General features: G+C 44.9%; 1 protein-coding gene across 1 annotated transcript in view; it reads left to right on the plus strand.

Annotated features, from left to right (window-relative positions):
• Positions 1 to 2,463: 2,463 nt before the first annotated feature.
• PDE6D (phosphodiesterase 6D) overlaps positions 2,464 to 13,012 on the plus strand; it is a 42,130-nt gene continuing 31,581 nt past the window's right edge. Inside the window, exon 1 of the mRNA XM_089508608.1 lies at positions 2,464 to 2,636. Within this exon, the coding sequence (XP_089364734.1) occupies positions 2,575 to 2,636 (62 nt within the window). The 5' untranslated portion in view covers positions 2,464 to 2,574. The remainder of the gene's footprint in view (positions 2,637 to 13,012) is intronic.

A 13,012-nucleotide genomic window follows, 5' to 3' on the forward strand; every position in this document is an offset into this window, starting at 1 on the left:
AACTTTTGCTACTCACCTTTAAAGCCCTGCATGGGCTGGCCCCTCTTTATTTAACCAATCTTCTCTCTCCCTACATCCCTACTCGCACTCTCTGCTCTGGCAGCCAAAGTCTCCTCTCTCAACCCAGGATCTTCTCTGCCCCGTCCCGGATCCGTCCCTTCTCTCTTGCTGCCCCTCATTCCTGGAACCTTCTTCCTCTGCATTCACAGCTCATCACTTCCCTAACCAGCTTTAAGGCTGAGCTGAAAACCATATTGTTTAGGGAAGCGTTCTCAGAATTTGTCATCTGGCTGTCTGATAATGTTTGATGTGATGTGATCTGCTTTTATATCTGATGTTTTTAATTTGTCTTTTCTTTCTACATGGTAATTTTATCTATTCCTCTGTTTAATTGTTATTATCTTAGAGTGTACGCCTTGGGCAGGCTTTTATATACTCCTTAATTTTACTGACTTTGTACAGCGCTGTGTATAATTACAGCGCTCTAGAAATAAAGTTTAATAATAATAATAATAATAATAATGATCCATAAAAAAGCATGTTTTCTTGCAAATTAGAACAGAATATGGTTTTAAAAAGGGAGGCCTTGCCCTGGATATCAGAGTAAGCTATCAAGTAAATCAGGGCCCAGAGGAGTGTTGTAGATGCCGTCTCGGACCCTACTCCCAAGAGGTCCATAATGGTGTGAACCAAGTTGTCAAAGGTACTATTGGTGTCATTGTTGCTCTGTTGATGCCAAAAGAATGAAATTACAGTTAACGTGATTCCTGGTTTTTTTGCATCTCAGTGATGGCCAGATGGTTTAACATTAATAGCAATAAAATATCCTATCATGAAATCATAGAGTTGGAAGAGACTGCAAGGGCCCTGATCCCATCCAACCCCCTTCTTCTGCCATGCAGGAACTCTCAATCAAAGCATCCTCAGTGACAGATGGCCATCCAGCCTCTGTTTAAAGACCTCCAAGGAAGGAGACCAGCAAAATCTCCAAGGAAAGAGTGTGTTCCACTGTCAAACAGCCCTTACTCTCAGGACGTTCCTCCGAATGTTGAGGTGGAATTGCTTTTCCTGGAGCTTGCATCCATTGTTCCGGGTTCAGTTCTCTGGAGCAGCAGAAAATAAGCTTGCTCCCTCCTCAATACAACATAATAATAATAATAATAAACTTTATTTGTGTTTCCCTGCCTCTCCCAGTGGATCAAAGCGGGGTTACAGACTATTAAAATCAATACACATAACACTCTTATAAAAACATAACAAATATTACATCAACACTAATCAATACAACAGTACATCCCTTCAAGTATTTAAACAGGGCTATCATATCACCACTTAAACTTCTCTTCTCCAGGCTAAACATCCCCAGCTCCCTAAGTCATTCCTCATAAGGCATTGTTTCCAGACCTTTCACCATTTTAGTCGCCCTCCTTTGGACACGCTCCAGTTTCTCAATGTCCTTTTTGAATTGTGGGGCCCAGAACTGGACACAATATTCCAGGTGAGGCCTGACCAAAGCAGAATACAGTGGCACTATGACTTCCCTGGATCTAGACACTATACTTCTATTGATGCAGCCTAGAATCACATTGGCCTTGTTAGCTGCCGCATCGCACTGTTGACTCATGTCCAACTTGTGGTCTACTTGGACTCCTGGATCCCTCTCACATGAATAAGTCTCTCCTTAAGCCAGGAGTCCTCCATAATAATCCTATATAACTGTCTCTTATCCCCTCTATTGTAAACCGCTCGGATTCCCAGTGATTGGGCGGTATATAAATAAAACCTATTATTATTATTATTATTATTATTATTATTATATCTGTGCTTTTCCATGGAGGAAAAAATAGTTTTAAAACCTGAAATACTAAAAAGCTGAGAGAGTGTGTGTGGGTTTTCTTTTTAATTACAAAGGGTATTTAATAATAGATTTTATTTCTATCCCGCCTTTCCAGGAGGCTCAAGGCGGGTCACAAGAGAATTAATTACATAATACAGACATAACTAAAAACTACACATCTGCTTATCCCTTACCCTAAAACTAAAATACCAGCACTATAAATACAAATACAATAATAATAATAATAATAAAATACAAATTAGAATTAAAATCAATCTAAAACAGGCAAGAAAGAGGGCATCCTATGTTTTATTGCCATATTATTATTATCATTAAAGCGAGAGCGCCTCTATCAGCAGCAGTTCCTGCGCTATGGCCGCCAGAGGGCGCTCTCCGCCGCTTCCACCAATCACCGCGCCTGGTTCGCCTTTTGGGGAAGATTGTCCCGTGGCGAGACCCGTCTTCCCTCCCTCGCCCGGGTCGCTGGGAGAAGGGAGGGGGCATCCCTTCCTTAGCGACCGGCGCCGCGCTTTCCCTCCTCGCTCTCTCATTGGCTGCTGGGGCTGCCCATCCAGCTCGCGGGGGTGGGAGTGGCGGGCGCTGATTGGCTGTTCCGGGGGGATAGGCGGGCCCTTTCCGGGTGGTTGGTCTTGGGTCCGGAGCCGGCGCTCTCTCGCCTCCGCTTTCCGCCCGGAAAGGCCCGGAGGGCGCCCAGCCCAGCGCAGAGCTGAGGGACCATGTCCGGGCAGGAGGAGGACGAGGAGCAGCGGGCCAAGGAGATCCTCCGGGGGTTCAAGCTGTATCCACCTCAGAGAGGGAGGGAAGGAGGGGGTGTCAATACGGGGAATACGGTAAAGGGGGAAAGAGTGCGGCAGTAAGAGGGAAATACGGTAAAGGGGGGAAAGAGTGCGGCAGTAAGAGGGAAATACGGTAAAGGGGGAAAGAGTGCGGCAGTAAGAGGGAAATACGGTAAAGGGGGAAAGAGTGCGGCAGTAAGAGGGAAATACGGTAAAGGGGGAAAGAGTGCGGCAGTAAGAGGGAAATACGGTAAAGGGGGAAAGAGTGCGGCAGTAAGAGGGAAATACGGTAAAGGGGGAAAGAGTGCGGCAGTAAGAGGGAAATACGGTAAAGGGGGAAAGAGTGCGGCAGTAAGAGGGAAATACGGTAAAGGGGGAAAGAGTGCGGCAGTAAGAGGGAAATACGGTAAAGGGGGAAAGAGTGCGGCAGTAAGAGGGAAATACGGTAAAGGGGGGAAAGAGTGCGGCAGTAAGAGGTAAATACGGTAAAGGGGGAAAGAGTGCGGCAGTAAGAGGGAAATACGGTAAAGGGGGAAAGAGTGCGGCAGTAAGAGGGAAATACGGTAAAGGGGGAAAGAGTGCGGCAGTAAGAGGGAAATACGGTAAAGGGGGAAAGAGTGCGGCAGTAAGAGGGAAATACGGTAAAGGGGGAAAGAGTGCGGCAGTAAGAGGTAAATACAGTAAAGGGGGGAAAGAGTGCGGCAGTAAGAGGGAAATACGGTAAAGGGGGAAAGAGTGCGGCAGTAAGAGGGAAATACGGTAAAGGGGGAAAGAGTGCGGCAGTAAGAGGGAAATACGGTAAAGGGGGAAAGAGTGCGGCAGTAAGAGGTAAATACGGTAAAGGGGGAAAGAGTGCGGCAGTAAGAGGTAAATACGGTAAAGGGGGAAAGAGTGCGGCAGTAAGAGGTAAATACGGTAAAGGGGGAAAGAGTGCGGCAGTAAGAGGGAAATACGGTAAAGGGGGAAAGAGTGCGGCAGTAAGAGGTAAATACGGTAAAGGGGGGAAAGAGTGCGGCAGTAAGAGGGAAATACGGTAAAGGGGGAAAGAGTGCGGCAGTAAGAGGGAAATACGGTAAAGGGGGAAAGAGTGCGGCAGTAAGAGGTAAATACGGTAAAGGGGGGAAAGAGTGCGGCAGTAAGAGGGAAATACGGTAAAGGGGGAAAGAGTGCGGCAGTAGGAGGGAAATACGGTAAAGGGGGGAAAGAGTGCGGCAGTAAGAGGGAAATACGGTAAAGGGGGAAAGAGTGCGGCAGTAAGAGGTAAATACGGTAAAGGGGGAAAGAGTGCGGCAGTAAGAGGGAAATACGGTAAAGGGGGAAAGAGTGCGGCAGTAGGAGGGAAATACGGTAAAGGGGGGAAAGAGTGCGGCAGTAAGAGGGAAATACGGTAAAGGGGGAAAGAGTGCGGCAGTAGGAGGGAAATACGGTAAAGGGGGAAAGAGTGCGGCAGTAGGAGGGAAATACGGTAAAGGGGGGAAAGAGTGCGGCAGTAAGAGGGAAATACGGTAAAGGGGGAAAGAGTGCGGCAGTAGGAGGGAAATACGGTAAAGGGGGGAAAGAGTGCGGCAGTAGGAGGGAAATACGGTAAAGGGGGAAAGAGTGCGGAAGTAAGAGGGAAATACGGTAAAGGGGGAAAGAGTGCGGCAGTAAGAGGGAAATACGGTAAAGGGGGAAAGAGTGCGGCAGTAGGAGGGAAATACGGTAAAGGGGGGAAAGAGTGCGGCAGTAAGAGGGAAATACGGTAAAGGGGGAAAGAGTGCGGCAGTAGGAGGGAAATACGGTAAAGGGGGAAAGAGTGCGGCAGTAGGAGGGAAATACGGTAAAGGGGGAAAGAGTGCGGCAGTAAGAGGTAAATACGGTAAAGGGGGAGAGGGGTCAGTATAGTAAAGTGGGGCAAAGCAATGGGGTAAAAAGGGAGAAAGATGGGTAAATATGGTAAAGTGGAGAAAAAGAGGAGGAAGTACTCCACAGTCAAGCGGGAGAGAGAAAACGACCCTCATCCCTCCATATTTGCGGGTTTGGTTATTCACGGATTTGGTGAATATGTTCTCACTGGGGATCTCTAGGTCCTTCAGAGCAACTCTGTGGTCACCTTTATCTAAAAGTTGCACTGAAAGGCCTAGAGATTGCTAGAGAGAACCCTCCGCCAGGCATTTGTAGCTCCTCTGCCAATGCCATTCTGTGGGCAATGTCTGTCGGATATAGGATGAGGGACACCTGGCTTAACAGGACAACAGTCAAAGGGATCTAGGAGTCCTAGTGGACACATGTTGAACATGAGCCAACAGCGAGATGCAGCAGCTGAAAAGGCCAATGCGATTCTAGGCTGCATTGATAGAAGTCTAGGTCAAGGGAAGCAATAGTGCCACTCTATTCTGCTGTGTTCAGGCCTTACCTGGAATAATACTGTGCCCAGTTCTGGGAACCACAATTCAAAAAGGATGTTGAGAAGGTAGAGTGTGTCCAGAGGAGGGCAACCAAAATGGTGAAGGGTCCGGAAACCATGCCCTGTGAGGAGAGACGTTTACATACTTGAAGGGATGTCATATTGAGCAGGGAGCAAGCTTGTTTTTTGCTGCTCCAGAGAACAGGACCAGGAACAATGGATGCAAGCTAAAGGGAGATTCCACTTCAACATTAGGAGGAACTTCCTGACAGTAAGGGCTGTTCAAAAGTGGAACACATTTCCTCGGAGTGTGATGGAGTCTCTTTCTTTGGAGGATGTTAAAGACAGGATGGATGGCTATCTGTCCCAAGGAGTGCTTTGATTGTTTCTTCCTGCCCCATGGCAGAAGGAGGTTGGGCTGGATGGCCCTTGCAGTCTCTTCCAACTCTAGGATTCTCTGAGGCACCAGCGCTCTTTGGCAGACAAACCTAAGGCCCTTGACAAACTCCAAATTCCAGGTTTCCTTAGGAGGCTGGAGCTACAGTGGTATCAAATGGCATTATTTCTACAGGATACATAAAGCCTTGCAAAGTATTGGGGTCAGCACAAGGTCTTTTAAACAGCACAGGTCTTTAAACAGAGGCTGGATGGCCATCTGTCAGGGAAGCTTTGAATGAGATTTCCTGCATGGCAGAATGGGGTTGGACTGGATCAGGGCCCTTGGGGTCTCTTTCAACTCTAGGATTCTATGAAAGGGCACTCAGGGTACATCAACACTGTAGAAATAATACAGTTTTGACACCGCGTTAACTGCCGTGGTTGTGTCCTACCAAATCCTGGGATTTGTAGTTTTGAGAGGCACCAGCAGCTAAAGACTGTCTAAAGCGACCAATCCCAGGATACTCTGGATGGAGCTGCAGAGGTTAAAATGTTGTCAAACTGTGTTATTTCCACAGAGTAGATGCACCTTATATACCTGCTTGATAAAGTTGGGTTGGCTCATTACCTTGGTTGGCAAGGAGGAGGTTGGGGCAATGTGGTTTTTCCTAACCTGCAAGTGGACCATTGGGATTAATATACCTTCATCAGGGATGGGAGGAAACCTTCATGGGGGATATACTGGAGTATGTTTATTTGCAACAGTGGGTATTATATGGGAAGTGGAGCAAGGGTAACTGGTTGCCTTGTGGTCGGACAAGGAGGGAATTACGGTGGATGAGGTTTAGAGGAATTGTGTCTGTGGTGTGTGTATGTCCTTATGGGCTCTAAACTTGAGACAGAAATGTGCCTTCTGTGGCAAGTGATGCTCAGGTTTAGTCTGATAGGATGAAAGACAGTTTGCTGTCAGTGGGGGAAACCTGTTAGCGTCATTTTGTAGCTTCCGGGCTGGTATTTGGTGTAGCTGGGCTTGTCCACCAGGCTTTGGTAGAAGAGAAACTGATTTGAATTGCAGATGAGTGAAGAGTCAGAATCTCTGTTTCAGCCCTTCCTCCCCATGAGCCTGCAGCAGAATTTCACAGATGGGAGCCTTATGCTGTGAGACAACGGGATTAGCCCACATAATCCACCCTGGAGCGTGCCAAGAGCAGGAGCGGCCGGTGCATTGCAGTGAAGGCCTGCAGAGCAGGGGTTTGAAGGCGTTTGAGGAAGCGGGCCAAGCTGCAAGTTGCTGGGCTGCAGGTGGAAAGAGCCAGTAGCCATCCTGAAATGGGCAGGATGGCCACCTTTCTCGTCTGAGGGGCAATGGTGAGTTAGTACTGGTGCTGGACTGCAGGCCTAGGCACACCTACTGTATATATTCATGTGCAAGTCTAGAAATGTTAGTCAAAAACTTGAGTCGACTTACTGTATCCATGGGTCTGTACTTTAGTTCTTATTAAAAAAAAGAAATTCCCTAGTGAAAGGCAAGAGTGCAATCTCTCCCAGAAGCACTGACTCCCCCTCTACTCTCTCAATCCATCCAGCCTTTAGGGTGAGCACATACAGTTATGCCTGCTGGAATTTTGTAAGTTCTTTGCCATTGCCTTCCTTTGCTTCACCTTTTAGATCTTTTGTTATATTCCCCTAAGGCCTTCGACTTATCCACGGGTCATATCAAAACCTGTCCTTCACTTATACATGAGGTTGACTTATAGTCAAGTATATATAGTATGTAGGAATAAACCCTATCAAACTTGCTAAAACTGGCTTCAGAGTTAGCCTGTGGAGAGGCCACTGACTAGTAGCAGTCACTGGATCCTGGGTCTCTCCAGGGGCTGCACCTTTTACTCCACTGACACCTTTTCCACACTGCAGAAAAAAAAAGCAGTTTGACAGCATTTTAATAACCATCATGGCTCCATCATGTGGGATCCTGTGATTTGTAGTTTGGTGAGATATTCACCCTAATCTATCGGAGAACTCTGGTTCCTGGCCAAACTGCAGATCCCAGGAATCTGTATGTCAGAGTCGTGGCAGTTAAAGTGGTGTCCAACTGCTTTATATCTGCAATGTGAGAACACTGCAAAATGCAGGCACCACCCTATATTTTTTGCCAGTGCTTTTGTGTGTTAATGAATCAAATATAGAATTCCTAGCCCAAGAGAGTATTGTATTAGAATGGGGGTGGTTTTACAGCCCTGGGCCCTTCTAGGGTTGCACCGACTGCCAAAAATGCCACCCACACCCCTCACAAAACTGTAGGTGCCCAGAAGTGCACCTCTGCTTTTGAACAGCATTCCACACAGGTACACAACACAGGTATTTTTAAAAACATTAACAGTGCACAAACACACATGCACAGCAACCTATTATTTGTATTACCTTATATTATTTTATTGTTGTAATCCCGCCTCGATTTTTGGAGAAGCGGGAAATATAAATAAACTTCTTATTATTATTTAAAAATGAATTGCTCCTAGAGGTTTGCAGAAAAGACAGTTCCCTTTGTGACCTGAAAAAAAAAAAAAGGGGGGGGGTCTGGAGGGTTCGAGAGTGTAAAAGCTGCATGTGTGGACCCATTCCTGAGGTAAAATGTGGATGTCTTTTCTCTCTGAAAAGAACATCCCTGAATATCAGTGCTTGCGACACAAATAGGAACGTGGTTCTCTCTGCCAGGAATGCAGGAACTGGACATGATGCCTCTCTGGCTTCCTTTTGAATGAAACGCTGCCTGTGAAGACAGTCTTGGGGAGGTTGTCGACATGCCAAGTGAGCCCAAATGATCTTTTTAAACTGGAGGCAAGTTCAAATGTAGTCTTCCTTATTGAGGCAGAGCCTACTGTCGCTCGCTTTGAGAACTCTTGGAATAAGCTGCCTGGGTTGACTTCATCTGTATGCTTTTCACATCTTGCTCTCCTGCCCAGCTGTATTCATAGCAGGGTGTTTTTGTTTGGTCTTCAGGACTGGAAAAAGCATGGCTGGAGCAGTGAACTATTTCTGTTAGCGCAGATATCCGTGTTTGTAGGGAGTGGCTCAGCGATGCTGGATGAAGAAAATTTCTGGACAACTTGCACAACTCTTTAAAGACCTCAATTGAAAGAGATCTTTTATGCCCAGTTGGACTCTTAATATTATGACATTTTGGAAAGCAGCTGAAAAATAGCTCTTCTTTGCAGGGTCTGAGGCGGTTGGGTTTTTTCCTAAATAAAACTTGGCTACATACATAAAGGCAGATGGATTACTAATAGCTGCTCACTTGATCGTCTCTAGCAGGTTAGGATTGTTTCCAGGTGACCAAGCAGAATACACATGTCTAAAAGTAAAACGGCATAGTCATATGTAGACAGATAGACTAGAAAAACGTTGTTGTTTAGTAACTCCAAAGGACTTAGGGTTGCCATCATTCTCTACTAAAAACCGGGACAAAATGTAGGACAAAATTTAGACCAAAATATAGGACAATTGTAGGATAAAATTTAGCCCAAAATGTAGGACATTTAGGTCCTCCATTTTTCTTAAATGTCCTACATTCTGGGCTAAATTTTATCCTATAATTGTCCTATATTTTGGTCTAAATTTTGTCCTACATTTTGTCCTGGTTTTTAGTAGAGAATCATGGCAACCCTATGAGGACTAGAAACTAGTTTTTAAAGAAAAAAGTACAGCCCACAGTTTAAGTTCTTGGTTTCAACATGAAATATTGCAATACTTTTGCAGATTCCTAAAGCCTTTGTTTATGACTACAGTGCTGTGCAAATCTACAGCACTATATAAATAAAGCATAATAATGATAATAATAATAATAATAAGATAGCACCTGAAGAATACCAGCTGGTTTCCAGTCAGCCTTTGCTGTAAAGGAGATTGCAGCTTGGAGGTCAGGGCCTAATGGCCAAGTTGTATGCGTTGTGTGCCTTCGAGTTGTTTGTGACTTATGCCGACCCTGTCACAGGGGTTTCTTGTCAAGATTTGTTCAGAGACGGGCCCCCATTGCTTTCCTCTTAAGCAGAGAGAGTGGGACTTCTCCAAGTCACACAGTGAGTTTCCATGGCCAAGTGGGTATTTGAATCCTGGTCTCCTGGGGTCAGTCCTGCATTCAAATCACTATGCCACACTGTCTGAGTGGCGAGGATAGGCTAAGGTAATTCCCTATAGGTAAGCATTTGCTTGGCAAAGGTTTGAAGCTAGTGTTTGGGGCACCTTGCTGCATTATCAGTGAGAAGGTGCCGAGAAGCTTTCTATGAGGCATCAGGGGAAGGCTTTCAGATCTGCTTCCCTTAATTCCTAGTAGTGAGAGTCACTGAAGTCAGAGCCTTATGAAGATTGAAGCTTGAGGATTGAACCTTCTCTGTGGTCCAATCCACACTGCAGGAATAATTCAGTTTGACACTAGTTTAACTGCCCTGCTTCAATGCTAGGGAAGTATGGGAACTAGTTTTGTGAGACAGTTAGCCTGTCAGAGAGCTCTGATGCCACAGTAAACTACAATTCCCAGGATTCCCTAGACAGTTAAAGCCATGTCAAACTGGAGTAATTATGCAGTGTGGATTGGACCTGTGACTCTGGCATTGGGGTAGAGTTTTCAGGTCTCTCCTGGACAGGATTGATGTCATCCTTGCAGAGGTTTCTGGGACCTTCTTGCTTTGATGGAAGTGTCAGCTAAGCTTATCCTGACAAGAGGATCAGAGTCTGCAGTCAAGAGGCAGCTGAGTCTTTGGAGTGCTGGCTGTGTTTCTAGAGTTCTGGCCTGTTTACTGTGAGCATTTGGAAGAGGTGTTAGTGGCATCCAACCTCTTCTTTTCTGCCCACACTCCCTTCTCTTAGTTTGCTTTATTCATTGTTCTCTTCAGTCTCAATGCCAAATAGGCAGGACAGCCTAGAATGATAATAAAGATACTATGTGCAATCCTAAACATGTTTATTCAGAAGTCAGTCCCATTTAATTTAGTGTGGTTTGATATTAGTTGAGTTAGTGCACTTTGACAGCTTTAGGTGATTAAGCCTTTTGCTGCTCATGTGATTTCTCTTTTTCTCTCCATCCATCCCTTCCACCATCGTCCCCAAAGTGTATTAAGAGTCCGTTTTGCCTTCCCTGTTTACTTTAGTGCCAGTTCTGTGCCTAAGTGTCTAGACACTAGAGCAATTGATTCTGCAGTCAGATTATGATAATTATTATAAAGGAAGAGAACTGCCCTTGGTGGAATGTTTTATTTCTCCCTCCAACAAAGCGACTTGCTGACTGGAGCTGTAAAACTACTGTCAGAATTGTGCTCAGGGAATCAACAGCTCTGTCTCATGTGCAGCCTTACCTCTTCCTGAGGGTTGGATAGGAAATCAGTTGCAATGTTTTAATGGATTTCACATCTGGAACATTAGTTTTATTATCCAAAGGTGCAATCTGTGTGTTTACACTCCAGGTTAAGTGAGCCTTGTCTCTCCTTCTGAAGTACCCTTCTGCCCTAGCTTTCTCAGGCCCTCTTGGCAAGAGTTGTTTCTATCTTCTGTGTTGCTCATGAGATATTCTTTTTTGACTGGAAGAATACAGATATAGCTGAGAGAATCTACCCTCTGATTCAGTCATCTGAGGTGGAGCTTCCTCCCTATAGCTGATGGAGGGATGTGATTTTGGAAAACATCCTTGAGCCTGAATAGTTTGTTCTGGTTGTAGAGATTTAAATATGTGTTGCTGGGGATTTTGTTTCTTTTCAGCTGTGTTTCTGGCTTGATCTAAGGCAGTGTCTTTGGTCCTCCAGATGTTTTCGACTTCAATTCCCACAATTCCTGACTGTAGGCCAAGTTGGCTCAGACCTCTGGGATCTGAAGTCCAAATGGAAGACCAAAAATTGGGAACCACTGATTTAAGGGATCAAGAAGACTTGGGGGCTCGTTGGTGGAATACTGTTGCTCTGTATCCTGAGTCTCCTGGTGTAGTTTCTTGAGCCACTCACTCAAAACCATAAGGTTGTGTTCAATACCAGTGAAAGGGCTCAAGCTCGACTCAGGCTTGCATCCTTCCAAGGAGTTCGCTAAAATGAGTACTCAGATTGTTTAGGGCAATTAGGTTACAGTTGTAAACCGCTTAGACACAGTTCAGTATGAAGTGGTATATAAATGAAGCTGTTTTGTTGTTTGTTTGCATTGACACACATTAAACAGACTGTGCTTGCTGAGAGCTACACCCTCCATATGATGGCTGCAGGATGCTACCATTGGGCTTTTCAAACAGCTGTATTTAAATAAGAACAACATCTATTCATAAATAAACCTACATAAACAGCAATGCATGCTCTTCTTAAAATGAACCCTGGGTGGGTCAGGTTGTGATCTTCCAGCTTCTCAGCTGAGGCTTTGTGTGCTGCTCATTTTGTTTCTACCAATAATAAGAAACATGGTGAGGGGTGACTTCCACCAAACCATTTCTCCCTCCATAAAGAAATGTATTGGCGTGCGTAATTTACAAGGTGCAGAACACCTTTTACGAGCCCATAAAGATGAGCAGGTTGCCATAGGATGAACTTGACTATCTCTCTTTTCCTGTTGAGCAGTAAGAATGTTCTTCCAGTCCATCATCAGAAAATCTGGGTGCATTTTGCATCCTAGCATATATAGTGGTACTATTCTGTAACAGGTTGTTTTCAAGATGTTTTATAAGATGCTGAGGGTCTACTTATAGTCAGCTAAGAGATGCATGCTCCCAAATTTATTTTGTCCTGAGTGGGATTTAGTTTGTTCTGAACTCTTGTGTTGTTTTCAAAATAGCCAGAAGCCCTATGAGCTCTTGATGTTAAGTAAGGCCAACAGTTGAATATTTTTTTCTGAAAATGCATTCCTCATCCAATAGCTTCAGGGAACAACCATTTAGCCATGTGTTTAGCTTTGCATGTAACTGTGTGCTCAGCTTCTGACTTGCGTGGAGAATACTTGGAGATTTTTCTGAGGCAATAGCTTCAAAGTATATCATTAATATATTTTAAATAAATAGATGAATCTTCCTCTGCTTCCCTCCCCTTAGATACCTGGAAAGCTGGCACAGTCCCAAGTTTGGATCATATCTAGTTTGGCGACCCTTACCACTATGCCAGTTCACCTTGAATTCTACAACAGCCCCCAGATAGAGATGGATTTCTCCTCCATGTAATGTGCACTGGTGAACACTGATGACTGCATATAACTGTGTGTAAGCATTTATTAGTAAATGCCTTAATTTTTCACATGCAAAGCTTATCAGGAATTGACAGTAATTACTATAGTTGTTACACACATGGAAGTTTGAATATGCCTGATATGGCTGTTTGTGATCCCATACCCGAAATCTTGGGCAAATGTATTTACTGGGGAGTCAGGTCTAGTGTCTTCTGCATGCATAACATGCACTCATACTGCTGAGCTAGGTTATTCCCTGTTTCATTTCCTACATACACCAATCTTGAGATCCTGTGTAAATAAATCCCATCAAACTTTGGTAGGACTTACTTTTTGAGTAAGATGCCTACATGGTTGCACTGTGAGTGTGTACTTGTCGAAAAAGTGTACACATCTGCCTTCAGAAATCACTTGTGAAAAAGATCTTTT

This window comes from Sceloporus occidentalis, unplaced genomic scaffold, assembly GCF_023333645.1.
Source record: "Sceloporus occidentalis isolate IW3139 unplaced genomic scaffold, rSceOcc1.0.p SCAF_2, whole genome shotgun sequence".
Lineage (NCBI taxonomy): Eukaryota > Metazoa > Chordata > Lepidosauria > Squamata > Phrynosomatidae > Sceloporus > Sceloporus occidentalis.